This window comes from Phodopus roborovskii, unplaced genomic scaffold (assembly GCF_943737965.1).
Source record: "Phodopus roborovskii unplaced genomic scaffold, PHOROB, whole genome shotgun sequence".
Lineage (NCBI taxonomy): Eukaryota > Metazoa > Chordata > Mammalia > Rodentia > Cricetidae > Phodopus > Phodopus roborovskii.
The window spans coordinates 17,395,925-17,416,405 of record NW_026126485.1 but is presented as its reverse complement, the minus strand read 5'-3'; the positions used below and the strand labels follow the sequence as shown (position 1 = coordinate 17,416,405).

Sequence of the window (20,481 nt, the reverse complement as noted above, 5' to 3'; positions counted from 1 at the left end):
CACAGATAGACAGGGACCCATATTCAATGTGATCATAGCCATAGTGTTGAGAAGGGAGAAGGAAGGAATTAGGACATTGAAGGAGAGGATGAGGCAGGGCAGCAGCCAGAAGAGGGTAGTATTTCAGCTGGGTTTTGATGGATGTATGGAGACTGGGACAGGCAAAGATCCACTTTGGCTGATAACTGTCCAAAGACCATAGAGACTTGAGCCCTTTTTCACTCTGGGTACTCAGTAAATATGACCAAATCCAGTAGCTATACTACTATTGCTCTCGAAGCACTCCTTAGCTGATAATAAAATCACACAAGGACTTCTTATCTATCCTTCAAGCATATACTTCATACACTGTTTCTGATTCCATCAGCTCTAGCTATGGCAACAAATCAAAACAAACCATGCAGGTGGTAGCCACCTGTAAACAGGGAGACTGCCATCCACACAGGGCAGCTAAAAAGCAATCTAGAGCTCTCCAGTATAATTAAAATGAGAACAGCTAGGAGCATATGTGAGTAAAAATATCCTGTAAGAGCAGTTAGGTCTCAGCTCAAAAACCAGAATGCAAAAACCTGGTCCGAACCACAGCACCTAAACAGCCTGGAGAAGATGGCTTGAGACCTGGGGACTTAGAACCTTCTTGACTGCTAGACTGAATCTCACAACACAAGCTAGAGGCTGTTTTATTTCTGTTACCTATGATTTATGGTGGGTGGAAGAGCATCCCGTCCACAGAGTCCCTCATCTCTCAAAGTTGCCAAGGATATGCTTTCCATTCACTCCTCTGCTGCTTGCCAGATAGTGTAGACAGCACGCAGGAGAAACTGCATACACACTCTACGTACCCTCGCATTTCTGCTCCAGCTGACATGAGCTTGTATGTAGCTCATACAACTGGCTTTCCACAGTCCATGCATTCCACCCACAGTCCCTCTTGTCTTCACACTCATAAGACAAGTCAGTGCATATTCACAGTCCGGGGATGGGACATGAGTCCACTGGTGTCTTTTCCCAGTCTGGCACATCCTTTCGGTGAGGATTCCATCCTTCTAAACCTCTTCCTCCTTTCCCTTACCTCATCGTATGTACTGTTCCCCTCCGCCTCCCTCCTCTGAGTAACTTGAAAAATGAAACTGCAGTGTCATATCAATTTTGATATGACAATGTAATTATGAAACACCATGGAGTGTCACCAAGGTCACTGGGAACTCCCCACAGTGTCCTGCTGTCTCTAGACCAATGGGTTTTAGACTGAATCTCAGCCCTTTGGGAAGGCTCCCTGGGAAGACTCAGGGGAATGGTGTAGGCTGTGTAATACTAATCTCCCTTCTTTAGGGAGGCTTACAGTGTTTCTCCCCTCTCTCTTTTCCCCTCCCTCCCCTCCCTTCCCCTCCTTCCCTCCCTTTCTCCTTCTTTACCATCTCTCACACTTCCTCCTGTTTGTTGTTGTTTTTGTTTGTTCGTTTTGTTATGTTGCCAGGATCTTACTATACATTCCAGACTGGCCTCAAACTCCATTTCTTCCTGTCTCCCTACTTCCCCAACCCCCAGTCCTGGGAATGCTGAATGTGACACCATGCCTAGTGCACACATTGCTCTCACAAAGAAAGACCTTCAAAGTTTGCATAAGGTTTCAGCCTTGGTCTTTATTTTCCAGTCTCGCGCTCAGACACACCATCTTGCCATGTCTCCACCTTTAACTTTTTACCAAGCTTATTTCTTTGCCTAGAATGACCCCATCTTCTCTAACTTCCAGTTGACTAGTTGTTTTCTGTCATCCAAGTGAATGCCCAAACTCCCCAGTTCTCTCAACACAGTCCTAAGTCCTCCTTAGTCCCTGTCACTAACCATTGACTGCCACTGGCTTCATTTCCCTCAGAACAATCAGAAATGACCTTGCCCATTTGTTTCTTTTTTGTGGTCTATTGTTTCAGCTACTAAGCAAGCTCCATGAAGACGATAAGACTCCATGAGAACTGTGCTGGGGATACAGTAGGCTCTGAGTATGTACTTGATAAGTGATTGAATACACTGACATGAACAGTTTTCTGGATAAGCATTCCCTAAGGTCTCACATGTGAAGGTTTGGTACCCAGCATGTGATGCTTCTGGGAGATGGCAGAACGCTGAAGTTGGCCTATTGTGGGGTTTCCCAGTCACTGGGGTTACACCTTTGAAGGGGTTATTAATATCCCACCCTTTCCCCTTCTTGTCCCAGTCACATAGTAAATGTTTGGGTCTTTTTGCTTGTTTGGTTTTGGTTTTTTGTTTTTGTTTCCCAGATACTATTGCCATGCCGTGCTGCTTTGCTGCAAGCCCAACAGCTACAGGGCCAAGCACTCGCATTCTGAAACCTCCAAAGCCACAAGGCAAAATTAACCTTTTCTCTTTATAAGATGATCGTGTCAGGTGTTTCTTACAGTAACAGCAAGTTAGCAAAGTCCCTGTGGGCTTTCTCCAGAAAACAGACGGTGAGTCTCAGTGACCAACTGTTCACAGCTGTCAGTGGCCTTCTCTGCATTTTGTATGAGTAGCGAGAAGAAAAGTGCAGTTTTGATTTTAGGAAAAACTATCATAATCTCTGGCTTTGCCTGCCCAGAGCAGGGTGAGTAGACTTGAGAGGATGATTTATGGCTTCTTCCATATTTCTCATATAAGTATGCCCTCTCTGGCTGCATCGATCCTCAACATTTGCACGTTTTATTGAGTCTGCCTGCACCTTACTGTAGGTTCAATGCCTCACTGTAAATCACCCAAAAGCAGACACATTCGCTAATTCTGGAATTAGAACCTGGGAATCCATCCCATTTTGCTCTCAGACTCCAGTCAGGCCCACAACCAAATCAAACAGGGTTTCCACCCAACTGCTAAAAGGTTTCAGGGAAATCACTTCGCTGCTAACTTGCTATGGTGTCTTTCAGTATTTTTATCTTTCCTTCGAGTGAAAGTTGTGATATGTGCTGGGCTCCAAGGCTTCAGGAGGAAGATGACATTACCATGGAGACATCTCAATATCGTGGCGACACACATGGATGCACATACACATACACTGTTCTTACCAACATAGCCTGGGGTCCCACAGGCTGTAGACATCACGTCTCCTTTGCCCTCCATTTTTGACAAGCCAAAGTCACTGATCATTATTTTGGACTCCTCGTCTTGACTGTAGTACAAGAGATTTTCAGGCTAGAGAAAACAAAACAAAACAAAAACAACTTAGAGATAGTAAATCGAACTTGGAGTGTAGACCTATCACCCTAGCTACTTGGGAGAGCATGTCTCTCCAAATAAAAAATAAAATGAGTATGGGGGCAGGGCTGTAGCTCAGGGGTAGGAGCCTTGATTAACTTGCAAGAAGCCCTGCAAGAACCCCCAGAATTGAAAGCAAATAAACAAACAAGCAACTGAAAAGTGGCTGCCTTACTCACAGAGACTCATCTAATCTCACAATTAAGCACAACCTTGACCTTTAGACGTAGATAATGTCTACGCCAATAGATGCCAATTAAAACTGCAGTGCTCACAAAACAGGCCACAGAGGGCCATGCAGAGCATTTGGCACAAGCAAGTCTTCAATGTTATTCTTTTCCTTTACTAGTATTTTTTGTCTCCTTAAAAAGAAAAACCACATTTTTAGGGAACCTAGGTAGGTGATGGCTCTCAGACTTTGTCATTTCAGTTTTTCAACAAGGGATCAGAATTCCCCAGAGATGAAACCACATTTGCAGGATTTGCAGGTTCTCATGAGTTCCTCAAAAACAAACAAAACAAAATCCTAGAGACACTTGCAGGTTACTTGCTGTGATACAATACAAGGCTCTCTCTTGGCTCTCAGCAACCTCTTTTCCTCCTGCAGTCCTGGCAGATGGACTGTACCTTGCTGAGATCATCCTCTACCTGTTCACACCCCTGCCAGGGGAAGGAGGAGAACCTTGGAAACAAAAAGCAGCACTTCCTTATCGTGTGCCCTTGGACTCCCCTCTTCTGGCTGCCTTTCTGCCAAACACAGGTCATAGTGCCTTCTTGTTAGTCTCGTGCACAGCAAGGGAGTGCAGTCAGTGGTTTGACTGACACAGCTAGGTCTTAGTCTATCTCCCAGACCTACAGTCTTTGATTTGTTTGCAGTTTGTGTCATTTTGCTCTGACAGGAGATCTTATTATGTAGTCTAAGCTGGCCCAGAAGTTGTGGGTTCTAGACTGCCTTCAACCTTATGATCCTCCTGCCTCAGCCTCCTGAGACCATAGGGGCACATCTCTGTGCCCAGTGGGTCTTCACTGTGGTTTTGCAATATCAGTGATGTATGGGAGGGACTTCTTTGGGATAGACAACGAAATACTATTTGTGTAGAGTTTTATGCAAAACTGGGAATTGTCATTGGTGCTGGCAAGGACTGTGGTGGGGCTTATGGGTACCATGATGTGCCTGCCTCAGGCTTGTCCCTTCTCTACAGGGCTGAGAAACTCAACACTGAAGAGAAACCTGCATTTTTATTCATCCTTTACTTTTTGTGTGGCTTCAGTTGATGCTAACCTTCAGGGGGATGGTGTCAGGACAGTCTTGGACAGTTCTGAAGATTTATTGAGTGAATAAGTACTTGTGGCTCTTGTCTACAACGAACTTTAAAGGCCTGAGAGCAGAATGAAGGACCTGGAATAGAAGCTCATTTTCCTACCCCATTTCTAGACTGGCTACCCTCCGAGCCCACAGATAAAGCCATATTCTCTCATCAGGCTTCTGGGGCAACACTTGGTTGCTACACCTTGAATTTTAGGAATTATCATAGGTAGAGTGACAAAACTTGTGTGGAAAGTGTCTCTTGGTCTTTTGTATACTGTCATTATCTGTCCACCTGGGAGGGTATTAAACAGAGGAGAAACATCCTTTGGGATCTGAGATTGGGTGGGAGTAGACCCTGAGGGCAGTGACTCTGGCATGCGGTCTCTGCTATGAAGAAACTGGGAGAGCTGTCCAAGACTCTGTCCTTGACCCAACCTTGGCCAAGCTCCCCTGAGCCCTCTTCAGGACAAAGCCTTGACCTTAACCTCTCAAGTCCCTCTTTCTCTAGCCAGGCCAGCCAAGTACAGTCTTAGCATGGATCAAGTGAACTCACTTTAGAGGGAATTCCCACCCCTAAAATATGACCAATCTCTTCCTCTGGTTCTTCTGATGCTGCCAAAGAAACAATTGTTCAGGTTCTTTGAAGGACACTGAGTACTCTTCACCACCACCGTGGGGCTTTATAGGAAGCAGGATCTGATTCAACTCCAGTGCTACAAAGGTTAAGCGGCAATTTCTAGGCAAGGGCAGGTTGCAGGGCAATAGATGGAACATTATTGTGAGTAAGTAAGGGGGACATTGGCAAGGCCAACTTGGCAGGACTTTTGCTTAAGGCACAAGACAGGTTGACATCATGACACTGAGGGTGGGTGATAAAAGATTTGGTCAAATATCCAGGAATATTTTGTGCTAAATAGATCTGGGACAATTTTTATGATCAATTTGGGTCAAAGAAGTGAATCTTTGTCCATGTCTTCCTTTAGTGAGAGAACTGTGAGGGCATTTTATTTCTTTTTTTAATTATTGTTTTTATCTTTTGTTTATTTATTATTTATTTTGTGGCACTGTGGATCAAGCCCAGGGCCTTGAATGTGTTAGGCAAGGGCTCTGTCACTGAGCTATATTCAGTGCTACCCTAGTCCTCAGCCACAGTTAGGCTGTCTTAACAAGACTCCTGATGTCTCTTCTTAAATAATTTCCTTTAAAAAAATTGTGTGTGTGTGTGTGTGTGTGTGTGTGTGTGTGTGTGTGTGTGTGTGTAAGTGTTAGAACATATGGAGGCCAGAGGATCTCCTTCAAATGCTTTTAATTTATTTATTTATCTATTTATTTATTCATTTGTGTATTTATTAAGACAGGACCTTTCCATTGAATCTGGAGGCTGCCAACTGCCAACTGGGCTCAGTTGGCCAGACAGTGAGCTCCAGGGACCCTCTTGTCTCTGCCTCCCTAGTGCTGGGATTATGGTTGTGCATTGCCATCCCTGGCTTCTGTATGTGGGTGCTGGTGACCATATCCATCTCCGGTCTTCACACATATATATGGAGCATTTGGAGGACTGAGTCATCTACCCAGTCCTTCTTAGTCGGCACACAGGCACTGTGCTCTTCTCTGTCCCATTCCTGTCCTACTCTAAGTGTCACTGTCCCCCCTGTGTTCAGACTCAGCTAGGCTCAGTCTCTCTCCATTACCGCAGTAGTTCCCAACAAGGGCTTTTTCCTCGATGTAACAAATGTCAAATCATTTTTCCTTTAACAGAACCCAAAGGGAAAACTATTTTCAGTCACCTGCAGTAGTGATACAAAGAGTAATTGGAGTCTGAAGTCACCAAGACAATTTTGTGAAGAGTGTGATTTGAAGGAAATTAAGTAATGCTGAAATGAAAATGAAATGGGCCAGTCTGTAGTTGAAACAGTTGAAATGCTTGGGAAATGTGTGTGTGTGTGTGTGTGTGTGTGTGTGTGAGGGGGTCTCCTCTTGTAAAATGCATGGGGTTTAGGAACAGCCAAACTCAGTCACAGATGCCAAGAGAGGGCTCTACTCCACCACCACTGTCTTTTAATCTTCCTGGCCCCAGTATTTCTGAAGCTGGAGAAATAAACATGTGACTCATGCTACCAAAGGAAGTTCAACTCAGGCAAAAGATTGCCAAGCATCCCACCCCAACATACACACCTCCCACATGGGTGGTTCCTTCTGGTCAGTAAGATGCTTTTCTGAACAGTTATCTCAGAAGAAGGTTAAAGGAATTAGATATTCACTGTTTTGATCAATATTTTGAGTTGTTTCAAGATTTGATAATGGCAATAGGGCTTTCCTGGCTGATGGGAGAAGAGAGGCAGAGCTGAGGTGGCTAACGGACTGGCTAAGTGAAGAGTATCCCAACCTCATCACAGTTCTTCCTGCCAGGAGGGGACCCTTTGAAGGGCCTGGTTTCACCTGAAAAAAATTACTTTGCTGCATATTCTGACATTTTTATAAGACAACTATGGGCAAACATTCAAATTGGACTATTATGTTCCTTTCTTGGTAATAATTTATATAATAATCCTTTAAAATTTCATTCAACATATTTCTGGGAAAGTTACTATTGCATATAACAATATAATGAATACAGCTTTTTCAACAGGGGGCAGTTTTGCCCCCCAGTGGACAAAATTTAGCAAAGCCTAGAGACACTTTTAGTTTCTAATACTCCAGGAATGGTGCTGGAAATTTAGAGGGTAGAATTCAAGGGAACAGCTAAACATCCTGCAGGGCCCAGAGCTGCTGTCCACACAGTCCTCCATCTGTAAGTACCAATAGGACAGAGCTAAGGGACCATCCAGGTCCAATGTGGGAGTGGCAGATACTTCCTTTCTCACTCCCTGTACTTGAACAAAACAGCACCGGGTTGTCTCGCATAGTTTCTCGGGGCCCACAAGACGTAAGACTATCTATCTGGAAGAAGTGGGCATATATGCTCATGGGTTAGGGTAGTATTTGCATACCCTACATATGTCTTTTGTTAGCACCATCAGGCTGTCTGTTGCTGTGAGTTAGATTGTGGGTGGCTTTTGTGTACTTAGAAGTTGATGAAAATTTAATATTACATGGATGAAACTCCTTGGAGCTTCTGACAAGAGATCACACTAGTAATCCTAACATAGCCACTGTGTTCTGCTGCAAGGAGAAGCCCAATTGTCAAAATTGTCTTCCCCCTTCTTTTTGATTGCCATGGGTTGTACTTCCAGAAGGCCTGGAAGTTCCCCGGGCTGAGGGCTATAAGCACTTGTCAGCAGCTTTAGGTAGAAGTGGAAAATGGTCTCCTGTCTTGCTGGCCCACTTTTTTGTTTTTTGAAATAAAGTTTTTTTTTTTCCTTTATTTATTATGTATACGGTGTACTGCCTGCCTGCCAGAAGAGGGCACCCGATCTCGTTACAGTTGGCTATGAGCTGCCTTGTGGTTGCTGGGAATTGAACTCAGGACCTTAGGAAGAGCAGCCATTGCTCTTCATAGCTGAACCATCTCTCCAGCCCCACTAAACCACTTTTTAAGGGGGATATGAACACTGCTCTTCCAGGATACGCCTTAATTGTTTTATAACTTATTTTTTAGGAAGTGCCGATAGCCCTGCATACCACATTTCTGAAGTTGCAACACTAACTTGCTTAACAACAGCTAGATAGCAACAGATGTGGGTTCAAAGCACAGATTTCATGTGGTGCGGGGTACTAAAAAGCAGCGAGGGAGCACTGCATGGCCTGGGGGGGGGGGAGGCACTGGGCTGGCTGACCTAGCTTCTCTCTTACTCTGTGAGCCTCAGGGTTCCAAAGATGAACTCATCACATTAACAGCCTATTTACTAGCAAGAAGATAGCAAAGGATAGAAAGGCTTGTTGACATTCCTAAGTCTCTTTCTTTAGTGGTTCCTCAAGAGGCATCCCCAGACTGGCATCTCTGTCATCTGATAGCCATCATCACTCATAGAAAAGCAAATTAATGGGTCTTCTGTAGACCCAATTGATCAGAGCCCTCTTAGGCAGAGCCTAAACACAGAGATCTTACCGACCTCCCTGCACCTCCCCAACATGGATTTGGGTTAACAGCTTTGCATCTCTGAAAAGAGAGCTCTAGAAGATCTTAAGATGGACTATGGAAAGAGGAAAAAATTGGAACCAAAAAAAATGAGGGAAAATGATACATGGAACAAAAAAGAGAAAACTCCAGAGTACATCTTTTCTTCTTAATTTTTAAAAGGTGGTTCTACCTCAACTACATGTGCCATGTTTTGTTGATGCCTGTGGGAGGAGGTGTTTAACAAATGTTTATGGTTGACTCTGACTTCCTGCTAAGGGCAGCATGCTTGCAAGGCAGTCCTTGTGTTTCTATATGGAGTAGTGCACATACATGCTGGGTCTCACTCACACAGTAGGGTGTGGAGGCTGGACCCGTAATGCTGTAGCATGAAGTCACGCCACAACCTGGGTTCACTACAGCATGGCTCTCACTGACTTTCCAGTCCTTGTGTGTGACAGCTACCAAAATCTGGGTGAGGAGAAGGGAACAGGACACTAAGGTGGCCACTATAAGCCCCAAACTCTTCCGTGCTAAGAAATAAGGGATCACCCACACCTCATAAGGAGTTCTGAAGCCAGTTTAGGCCACATAGTGAAATTCTATCTAAAAAAGCAACAGGAAGGAAGGAAGGAAGGAAGGAAGGAAGGAAGGAAGGAAGGAACGGAGGTGGGAAAACAAGGAGATGGAGAGACAGTGAATGGAGGGGAAGAGAGGAGGAGGGGGAGGGGAGGAGGGAAGAGGAAAGAGGTGGAGAGAGGGGAGGAGGGCAAAGGAAGTTTCAGGACACCAGAAGACAGCTGCACCTGTAAGCTCATATACTGTACCTATTGTAGTTAGTGTAGTGCCAGCCTTCTTCCACATTCCACACTGTCCCTGCTGTCCCTTTCTTTCATATATGGCTATTGTGTATGGGGCATGACTCTGAAGAGCTCCACTGGGGGTGTCCTACGCAGGAAAGGGCTTCCTTCATCTTACAACTCCCAGGTCACAACCTATCATTGAGGGAAGTCAGGAAGAAACCTGGAGGCAGGAACTGGCTCAGAAGCCACAGAGGAGTGCTGCTTACTGGCTTCATCACCAAGGCTCACTAGGCTCACTTTTTTCACACAGCCCAGGACCACCTGCCCAGAGCTGGCACTGTCCACAGTGGATTGGGTCCTCACACATTAATCATTGATCACAATTGCCCCCACGTCCTGCCAATCTAATGGAGACATTTTCTCAATTGAAGTTCTCTCTCCACTGATGACTCTAGCTTGTGTCAAACTGGCCAAACAAACAAACAAAATGACATCCCTGCCCTGTACAAAACCTAACCTAACCAGCACAGTGGGTGAAGGGTCTCCGTGGTTTGTTTTTTGTTTTTTGTTTTTTTTTTTTGTTTGTTTGTTTTTTTTTGCCACATACAGAATGTTCTTTTGGAAGTTCTTGTATTAACACACAACCACCTCTCTATGGCCCTGTGGGCTGCCTAATGGCTACAGAATTTCTTAGACAACCAGCTACATTGATCTTCATTCTCATTTAAGCTACTTCTGGGTCTCAATGACTGACACCCACAAAGTATACAACCTCCCATTCCACCTATCTCTTCCCAAAGCATCCTTATCCCTTTGCCACAGCCAGTCCTCCAGCAGATGCATTGTGGGTTGTGAAATAGTTGGGTAGTATTGCTGAGCAACGCCTCACCTTGAGGTCCCTGTGGACAATGCCCATTCTGTGGAGATAGTACACAGCATCCAGGACCTGGCGGATGAGGGTGCTGGCATCTTTCTCTGTGTAAAATCCCTTCTCCACTATCCGATCAAAGAGTTCTCCACCAGACACACTGTGGAACAAATAAGTGAGACATTAGAAACATGGAGGGCTGCTGGATGATGCAGCAAAATCATAACTAAGAGTTATCAGTGGGAGACTAAGCAAACTTCATTTCTAAAAGTAAATTTAAAGTATATACCCAATTCTGAGTTTAGAGCTTGCCCTACCTTTCACCCAGGAGCAATCTCTAGAAAAGGTCCCTATTTCACAGCAGTAAAAATGTGTAGAATAAAAGGAAGTAGAAAAACAACACCCCCCCCCAGGACTTGTGGCATATCCATTCCTAAGAATGGACAATAGCCTTGACCGCTATTGTCTATTCTGCTGTGACAATATAAAGTTGAAATGGCCTCCCTGGCTAAGAATTATCTAATATAAGCAGATGATAATGGACTGATGATATCTTTGTGTGTATGGGTGGGTAGGTGTGTCTTATATTACAAGACAGTATTGGGAGCAATATACTGGCCCTCCAACAGGGAGTCTGTGTTCTTGATCAATGTTAGGCCCTGAGACACTGAGTACATGAGTGCCTTGTAGATCTTTGGATTTCAGTGGGTGAATTAATCTTGTTAATCTTTTCAACAATGGGCTAGGTGTACACTCCTGAAAGTTAACACGCTCTCAAAGCCACTAGAGATTTGCAGAAAAGAAAGAGGGCAGAGAAAGTCATGATGGCAGGTGTGGTGATGCATAGGTGAAAGCCCAAGACTTGGGTCACAGAGGCAGGAAGGTGGCAAGTTTGGGGCTAGCTTGGGTTACATGGTGAGACTCTGACTCAAAATAAAATAATGAAAAGAAGGGCACTGTATCACACAGCTCTCATGTGTGCTGGTGAGAACATTTCACTCTAATTTGCTTTGAGTTTTATATTTCATTTGATGGGGTTGGTGTTTTTAGTATGCATCAAAATGTGAACGTATGATGGGCACAGTTAAGGGCGGGCGATACGCTGGCTCTGACCCTGCCATTTCACACCTCTTAGTGGACCACCCTATGCTGCTGCAACCCTGAGGAAGAAAAAAGCAGAGCCAGAGCAGAACCAACCAACTACCTTCCAAGTTTGAGAATGTATGCGTAACTAAAAGAACAATGCTCTGTCTAAGTAATTAAGGCACTGTGGAAAGAAACTCAAGGGACATACTATTAAAAATCTCCAAACTTTTAAAGCCATATAAAAACATATTTATTAGAAATATTAAACCCATAAACCAGCTTTTAAAACAACTCCCTTTTTTACAGTTTTAATATAATAAAAGATAGATGTTAGGAGTGCACACACAGACATGAGGATATGATTCCTTTCTGCAAGTCATGCAATTAATGTAGAATAATGGATCCACTGAAACTGTCTATGTAAAAAGCTAATAATGAAAATAAAAACAACTGCAGCTATAAAAGATCTGTGTTTTCCAGTTTTATTCCATCACCTGTAGTTGTTCTTAGAAGTAATGTGCTTGGAGAATGTTTTCCTTGCAAAGCAAACTGACTATCTAGATGGGAGAGATGCTCAGCAGAAATAAAAAAAAAGCAACCCAGAGTGAAAAGAAATGGAAATGGAATAAAGATGATAGCATTTTCTGACAACCATGCTGTCTAAACAATCTATCCTTTGGTGAGCCCCAAGCTTCCAAGATATCCTGTCTTGGAAAATGATATCAAATTCTCTACATGCTTCATATTTCTAGAAAACCTTGGGGTTCTAGAAACCCCAATTCCAATGACGCCCTCCAATCGCTGGCCATCCTGTCACCCTTGTCTCTTCTGTAGCGGCCGGAGGACAGGCAGCCATCCTTATCCTTCCCACCATCTCACCTGCTGAATGAGCATTCCACAACCCAACCTTGCCCATGTCTCTGCCTGCTTTGAACCTCATCTGCCCAGCTTCTTACTCTCGGAAGGTCTCTCTCTGCAGTGGGATATTTAAGGTCTTGATGGAGTTTATAAAATGAGAATATGTACATGGCCAAGGGGCATCGGTGCAGTGAAAGATCAGCATCAGCATCAATGGATGGTATGTGCTGTCACAGCCTCACCATCTGCACATTGAACATTCTACTTCTTAAACCTCACATTGCATACTTCTGAGTATCGCTCAGGAAGAATTTGGTTTCCTTAGAAACCAGGACTCTGGGGAAATGTTTAGAAACTTGACAGGAAAAAGTAACAATATTAATTTAAAAAGAAATTTTAAATTTGCAAATCACTTTATACTTCCAAAAAAAAAAATCTCATGAGGCACACTTTTCAAAGCCCACTGTTAAGAAATGAACAAACCTTCCAATTCCTGCTTTGAAGCTGTCAGTCTCAAAGTGACAGTATTTGGGGGCAGACCTTTGGGACATCGAAGGGTTGAGGTAAGGTCATAAATGGCGGTGCCTCCATGATGGAATTAGACCTTTATAAGGAGATCTCTGTCCCATCTTCCACAAAGGACACCACAAGCATGGAAGAGAGCTCCCAGCAGAATTAACCTATGCTTCCCCCCCCTCCTTATTCTTGAAAGTACTCGTGAAGCAGTTATGAGATACATCATACTGTTCCAGAATTGACAGAGGAAAGAGTTTATTCAGGGTGATACACAGGTCACATTTTTAGGCTGGCTGACCTGTATGGGCTGTGTGGAGAGGCCACCTTCTTTAAAGCTGTCATCTATGGGAAACCTCTCCCCTGAAAGGCTTAAAGCTCCATGTTTAAGATGGAACCCTCCAGTTAAAGAAGGCAAAGCATCATAATGAATTTAGGATGGGGGTGAGGTATCAGGAGATTTGGGAAATGGTGAGTAACTACAAGAATGGATTATGCGATACAACGAATTAATGGAAGTTATCTTTCTCTTCTATTACTATCAATATAATATACATTAGCTGAGTTATGAAGATGGACTTTATCTTGGCTCTGGTTCTGATCCAAGGTCAAGAGGCTGCATCTGGCAATGGGCTTCTTGCTGGTAGAGTCTGAAGATATGTAGAGTGTTGTATGGAGAGTAAAAGGGATACACAACGGACCCCACTAAAGCAGCTTTTATACTAAATCAATCCAATTGAAAGAATCCACTAGTCATGACCTCATTCATTATCTAAATAGACTCATCCATGCATGAAAATAGAGCCCCAATCGTATGTGTGTGTGTGTGTGTGTGTGTGTGTGTGTGTGCTGGTTTGTATGTGTACATGTGTGCATGTAGAGGCCAGAGATCAGTATCAGCTGTCTAGACTGGCCAGCAAGTCTTTTGTGGTCTCCTTGCCAGCATTACCATTACAGACACATTCTGTTTCACCTGTAAGCATTTCCCCTGTGAGTGTTGGGAATCAAACCCAGGCCTTCATGCTTGTACAGCAAGCACTTTTCTACCAAGAACTTTATCCTCAGCCTCTCTCTATTCACTTCCTAAAGATCCCACATGGTCATAATCTTAATATCATAATGAGCATTAATTTTCAATGAGCTTCAGAAGATCAACATAGAGGCAACCATGGAGGATGGGGTTCAGCTTCAGGGGATGTAGACACAGGAAGACAAACTGGCTACCAAACACCAAGGAAACATGACAAAAGTGATGATCCATGTTTCTTCATTCTCCTGGAGTCCAGTTCTGACATCTTCTAGAGCAGCATGAGTTTACACGGAGCCGGTTTGCTCAGTATCTCATCTCCCTTGCCTATTGCAGACCACAGCTGTCGTAACATGTGCCAACTTTAAATATGCAAATGTGAAATACTTTGACGTCATAATCTCAGTAAAAATTCAGTTTATTTGTAAAACTTTTAAATCATGTAAATCCCTGTGAGTGGAAAAAGAACTGTCAAGAAATATGACATCATTTCAAAGCTGCTGTACTGAGGAAACATTAAGCCTGGGTTGCCCTGTTGTAGACTACTGTACAATGTAAAGTCTTCAGGTACCAAGAGTTTTTGCATGCACTTGAACCTGATTCTCACTTCCCACTCCTCCCTCCAGCCCGGGTGCTGTGGATCCAATGTGGACAACCACTTCAAGCTCCTGATGCCATGCCCTCTCTACTATGATGGGCTGTGTCCCCTTAAACTAGAAGCCAACATAATCTCTTCACTTAAGTTGTTTGTTGTCAGCTTTTTGATATCAGTAGTGAGAAAAGCAACTAATAGATCTAACACCACCACCCACACAGTCACCAAAAGAAGTGTCCATGGTCATGGCTGGGAGATGAGTTCTACTAACCTATCACAGAATGCTACTTGGATGAGATAAGGGATATGAGTTCCACTAACCTATCACAGAATACTACTTAGAGGACATAGATGAACAGGGAGAAGACTAAAGAGTGCACAGAATGAAGACATATTGGAACAGTACAAGAACAATGTAATCTTTATGAACCCCTTTCATCCAGCCAGGCTGACTAGAAATATGCTCTCTTTATATTTTGTCCTGGGCAGGAGGTCTTCCTGGACCATACAGGTTGTGATTAAGAAACTCTACCAATGAAGCCTCTTTTAATTAAGAAACCCTGAGATCCAGAAGGCAGATAAGGGCAGTTTTTTTTTTTTTTTTTTTTTTTGGCTAGAAAGAGGGCAAATTTCCTTTTTCTACCTTTTCATCAATCAAGTCTCAACTTGGCAGTGCCTGGAATTTCCATCTGTCAGTCAGGGCAGTCCCTCACTCTCTTGGCCAAATGACTAGTGTTCCCATTCCTGCGTTGAATTCTGGTCCCAGGGGATGTCATTAACCATTACAGTGAGAACAAGGCTTTACTGCACCCCACCTCTGCCATCAGGACTTTCCTCCTTCATCACATCCTACTTCAATAATTTTCAAAAACAATTTATTCTTAGAATTCCATTTCACAGTATCTGCCAAGCTTCAATCTGTTCAGAGATTTCCAAAACACAAACAAATGCCTTTTCATCTAATAGACCAAAATTTTTAACCCTCTATGTACCATTATATTTTGATCCTTGCTATTTTGTCTTCAATACGTTTGGTACAAAGGGAATGAGCTGTGTCTCCCACCCTAAAATCTATATGTTCAAATCACTTCAGTATACCTCAGTGGATCCAATTGGACACAGGGCCTTTGAAAAAGTTAATTAAGGCAAAATAGTTCATCCTAGCTACTAGTAACCTTATAAAAAGAGGACGATGGGAGTTAGCAGTAGAAGGGGTGCTTAGCCTATGTAAGGCCCTAGGTTTGATCTCCAGTACCCAAGAGGAGAGAAGAACAAGCAATAAAGTGCACACATGAAAGAATAACAACTAATAAATGGGACCTCATGAAACCAAAAAGCTTCTGTAAGGCATAGGACACCATTATTTAGACAAAGTAGAGGACTATAGAATGGGAAAAGATTTTTGCCACCTACACATCCAATATTGGGCTAATATCTAAAATATATAGAGAACTCAAACAACTGGACATCAGGAAACAATCCAATTAAAATGTGATATATATGTGTGTGTGTGTGTGTGTGTGTGTGTGCGTGCGTGCGTGTGTGTGTGTGCGTGTGTGCGTGCGTGCGTGCGTGCACACACACACATAGTATACTTAAAAGAGGAAAATCTTTTTACTTAGTTCTTTGAGAATTTCATACAACGTATTTTGATTTCAGAACTCCCCCCCATTCACTTCTTGTCACTACTGGAGAGGGGTTGTACAAGCTAGAGTGGAAACAGGCAGATCAGGTATAGTAAGAGGAGGGGCTGGCATCTGACTGAGGGATACAGGAGTTCAAAATCACTGGGAAGGGGTGGGGCACGTTTTGGAGAAAGTGAGGTCCTCAGATGAAGTTAGTGTCAATATGCTGGGAGGAGAAGACCCTGGAACCTCTCTGAGTTTTGACTTGAAGAATGGGTAGATGGTGATACCACTCTTTGAACTGGGAGTTGCATTGGTTGAGTTTCTTTGTTAACTTGACTGAGTGATTGAGTGTCCAGACTTCTGGTTGAGCATAATTTCTAATATGTTTGTGAGGGAATTTCTAGAAGAGATTGATGTTGAAATTGGTGGACTCAATGAAATAGGAAGCCCTCCCCAACATGGGTGGGCATCACATGATCTGTTGAGAGTTTGGATAAAACAAGACATGGATGAAAGAAGAATTTACTCATTTTGCCTGATGGCTAGAGCTGAAAAGGTGGCCTTCTCCATCTTTAGACATGCATCTATGCACCACTGGCTCCCTGGCTTGCATGCCTTTTCATGTAGATTGAATTATGTCACTGATTGTCCTGGTTCTCTGATTTGCAGTTGGCAGATTGTAGGAAATCTCAGTCTCCTTAATCTCATGAACCTATGATAATCAATCACTATCTATTTTTTTTTCTATAGAAACCCATAGCTTTGGAATAGTAAAATTACCTAGGATGCTGGAAAACAGAATTTTCTAATTATAGAAATACTTGTTTTCTCTATTGTCTACTATGGTAGCCACTAGCAACATATGTCTAGCTACCTGTAGTTAAGTAAAAGTGATTTTCTAATTTACTTAACTTTAGTTAGTGTTAAGACCATATATTGAATGGCACAGATTTGAAGCCCTGGGTAGGATATGTAAAATACCTTCTAGATAGAGAAATCAAGAGTGTTGCTCTTGTTACAGTCTAAACTTCAGAAGGTCAAGCCTAAAATAAAGTTGACAACTAGTGAGGCATCACTATGTCAAAGATCTTTACAGTCAAGTGACAGGTGTGATCTACTGAGAGAGAGGAGGTAGGTTAGAGAAGAGGGGACACCTGGGTTGGACAAGGAAGAGCTAGCTAAGGACTACACAGAAAGGTAGGAAACAGGAGAAAAAGGAATTCATGGAAATCAAGAAGGGAACCTGGGCAGCCATTGCTACTGAAAGACAAGTATAGGGGGCAGGGCAGAGACAACACAAAGGCAGGGCTCAGAGAAGCATCCCCTGAGTTCTTGGCGTATACAGTGCTTTCCACATGGCATTGGACAAGTCCCGAGTATGCAAAGAAAGGCACACAAGACTGAATTGTCTGAGACTCATTTTCATTTCTATAAAAGGAATGATTCTCCATGTTTTAAAAATAAGTTAGACAATGGGAAAAGATTCCTTGGCAAACTTCAAACTTCTGACAAGGCACCCTTGTGGAGGGAGCTTAAAACAACAAAGAGCTGCCACCCAGGCAAGACAAAGGGGCAGCTTTTGATTTATTTATTATTTGTTTTAATGTCAGGGGAGGCCCCACTTTTCCTGATTCACAGCTGGGCTGGGTTTGTAACATATCCAAATATTCGGATGGAAATCTGTGCAAGTTTCTGCCATTCTATGTGATCTCACAAGTGAGTTCTTTGATTCTGCGATGGTAGGTCCCTTTCCACATGTAAGAATTTGCAGGTGAAGCTGAGAAGGCTATCACCCCAGTATGGCATTGTTGCCTGGGATGCTATAGGTTAATGAAGTCTTTATTAGCCCCAGATGACAAGTGACCTGGATGAACTCATTCAGCAAGAGCCTTGTGACAACAGATGGTCTTGAGTGTCTTAAATATGAGACTGGAAAAATTCCATAATTAGCTCTTTGACAATTACATATTGGCCTTTCTGAAATTAATTCCAATTAGGAAGATTTTCTTTGGCAGAAGTATTAACTACTTCCCTCATCAGCGTGACCAAATGCCTGGAACAAAGTTATTTAAGGGAGGAAGCATTTATTTTGGCTCTCAGTTTGAGAGGATAGAATCCATCATGGGGGAAAAGGTATGGTAGCAGATGGTCCCACGGTGACAGGTGTGGGTGTGTAGTGGCCTCCTCACACCTTGTTGGACCAGGAAGCAGAATGGGATTGTTTGAATCTCAGCAACTCTCTTTATTTCATGTAACCCCCACCCCAGCTTATGGGTCTACTACCTATGTTCCCCGAAGTTAATTCCTGGAAACATCCTCACAGACACACCCAGAGGCATGCCTTATCATCTCCTAAGTGACTCTCAATCACTATTACTCTTTTTTATTATACTTTCTGTAGAATGATAGGAAATTTGCATTTTTTTCAGTAGCTAAAAACTGAGTAAGAATACGCTCTGGTATAGGTCTCGGGACAGGACCTGGTTACAGTCTGTGAAAGAGACAGCTCCCATGTGGGTAGGCCAGCTGGCTGGGAGCACATCATGGCCTATCTTGGGTAAGCGTGTTCTAAACTGATGGAGAACAATTATGCAATTCACATATGCTTAGGAACTCAGAATCTGAAGAAAACTGATAACCCTGGTTTTAGGTTAACTCTAAAGGATGCATTTCAATCCTATTCCTCATGTTAATTGGACTGTGCATGTTTGTATCTATTTTGGTGTTTCTTAGCTAGTGTGGATCTCTTTGGAACATCTTCCAATGCACATGAAGGAGGGCATATGCATTTACAGAAGCAAAGAAAGATATAATATGGCTTTGAAAAGAGCAAAGACAACCCAAGGGTTTCCTGGCTATTGTTCAGTCAACTGCTGGGGTAAGGATTCTCTGTATCTGTTGAACTTCTGCATGTCAAAAAAAAATGATTTATTGTGTATGTGTATGCATGCCCACATCATGAAACATATGTGGGAGTCAGAGGACAACTTGTGGGAGTTGATCCTGCCCTTCCATCGTGTGAGCTCCAGAGACTGAACTTAGGCTTGATGGCAAATCCTTTCTCTGCTGAGTTTCTCAAAGGCCAATCCTCTACATGTTTTTAGCCTCCTGCCTTCATTTATCACTTAAGATTCAAGCTTGAATTCACAGCTTCAGAGGAGTGAAGTCTCTCCTGGTGTCCAGACATTAGGTCTTCTGCTTCATTTTTTCTTGGCACTTAGTATTTTTTGCACAGCATTTGTTGGCTGTAATGAATTACCAGAAAGTTCATTGGTGTAAAATTTGTCCTTTTGCCCTGGCCCCACCCTATCCCCTATCGGGAGGTCCACAAGGGTGGGGCCATGGTTGCCTCATTTGCTACTGTTTCATCTCTGGACCCAGCTTGGTTAATGGCATACACACACAGCACACACTAAAAACAAAAACAAACCTTAATATTTGCTACCAAGTGGTCAATAAATTCAGTAGCTTGAAATTCAATCAGTGATTTCTAGGTTCAGTGAGAGCTGTGTCTCAAAAATCAGGTAGAGGTCAATAAAGGAAGATCCTTGATATTGACATCATGCATCTGGTCTCTCTCTCTCTCTCTCTCTTTCACACACACACACACACACACACACACACACACACACACACACATAATATGTTAAACAAAATTGCATAGTTGAGTATGTGCTGGGTCTAGCTGAGCATGACATTCTTTCATAGCCATGTAAACCTCAACCCATGTGCCAGGGAGTTCATAATGGAAACATTCTGTAACCTGTGTCTTTTAGCACAAAGATTGCTGTGTCATTCCTCTTGAAATGCCCACCTCATTATTTTGTTCATTCATTCATTCATTCATTTTCAATTCTCTCAGCCACCTGATTTTGAGCTAATCTGAATATTATACCTCACTGTACTTCGCTCCTTTTGTTTAGAACAAATACTCCACTAAATGGCTGTTTATGTGGCTTTGGAAAGGGACCCTGGGCACAATTTAGCATCTTACAGTACAATAGGAGGTCACTGTTAAAAGCATCTGAATGACAGAAGCCTTTAGCACACGTTCACAGTCATTACTTTAAAATATTGTGCCAAAAATACATTTAGATGATGTGCTAATGGGCAGCTTAGTGATCTAGAACAGTGTATGTGGAGATGGTGACCCCCCCACCCCACCCCCAGGGTGTGGATGACTGGCTGACAATGTCATGATCCAATCCATCCACTCAGACAGGGTGGGGCAAATCACGGGATGAAAGCAGTTACAGGATGTCAGTTTACTGTTGAGTGTTTGGACAGATTAACTCCTTGAAAGTCTTTCCTTGTAGCTGTACAGATACGCATTGTGCACAGAAGTGTCCTTGCAAGGGGGTGTGCTCCTTTAGGATTAGACAATGAAATACAGCAGGTGTAGTCAAGCAGCCTCTGCATCTGGCTCTTTCTCTCTTCGCTTAAATGGTTTCAGTCTTGCAGAACAGAAGTGCTACTCGTGGGTGTGGGGTA

The 20,481-nt window shown here is 43.1% G+C and overlaps 1 protein-coding gene across 2 annotated transcripts in view; it reads right to left on the bottom strand.

Moving 5' to 3' along the window:
* The window catches only part of Camk1d (calcium/calmodulin dependent protein kinase ID), a 405,426-nt gene that overhangs the window by 51,896 nt on the left and 333,049 nt on the right, over positions 1-20,481 (bottom strand). For both annotated transcript variants that reach the window (XM_051194889.1, XM_051194888.1), the window contains exons 4-5: positions 10,305-10,443; positions 3,057-3,183 (exon numbers count right to left, since the gene is read on the bottom strand). In XM_051194889.1, the coding sequence (XP_051050846.1) occupies positions 3,057-3,183; positions 10,305-10,443 (266 nt within the window). The remainder of the gene's footprint in view (positions 1-3,056; positions 3,184-10,304; positions 10,444-20,481) is intronic.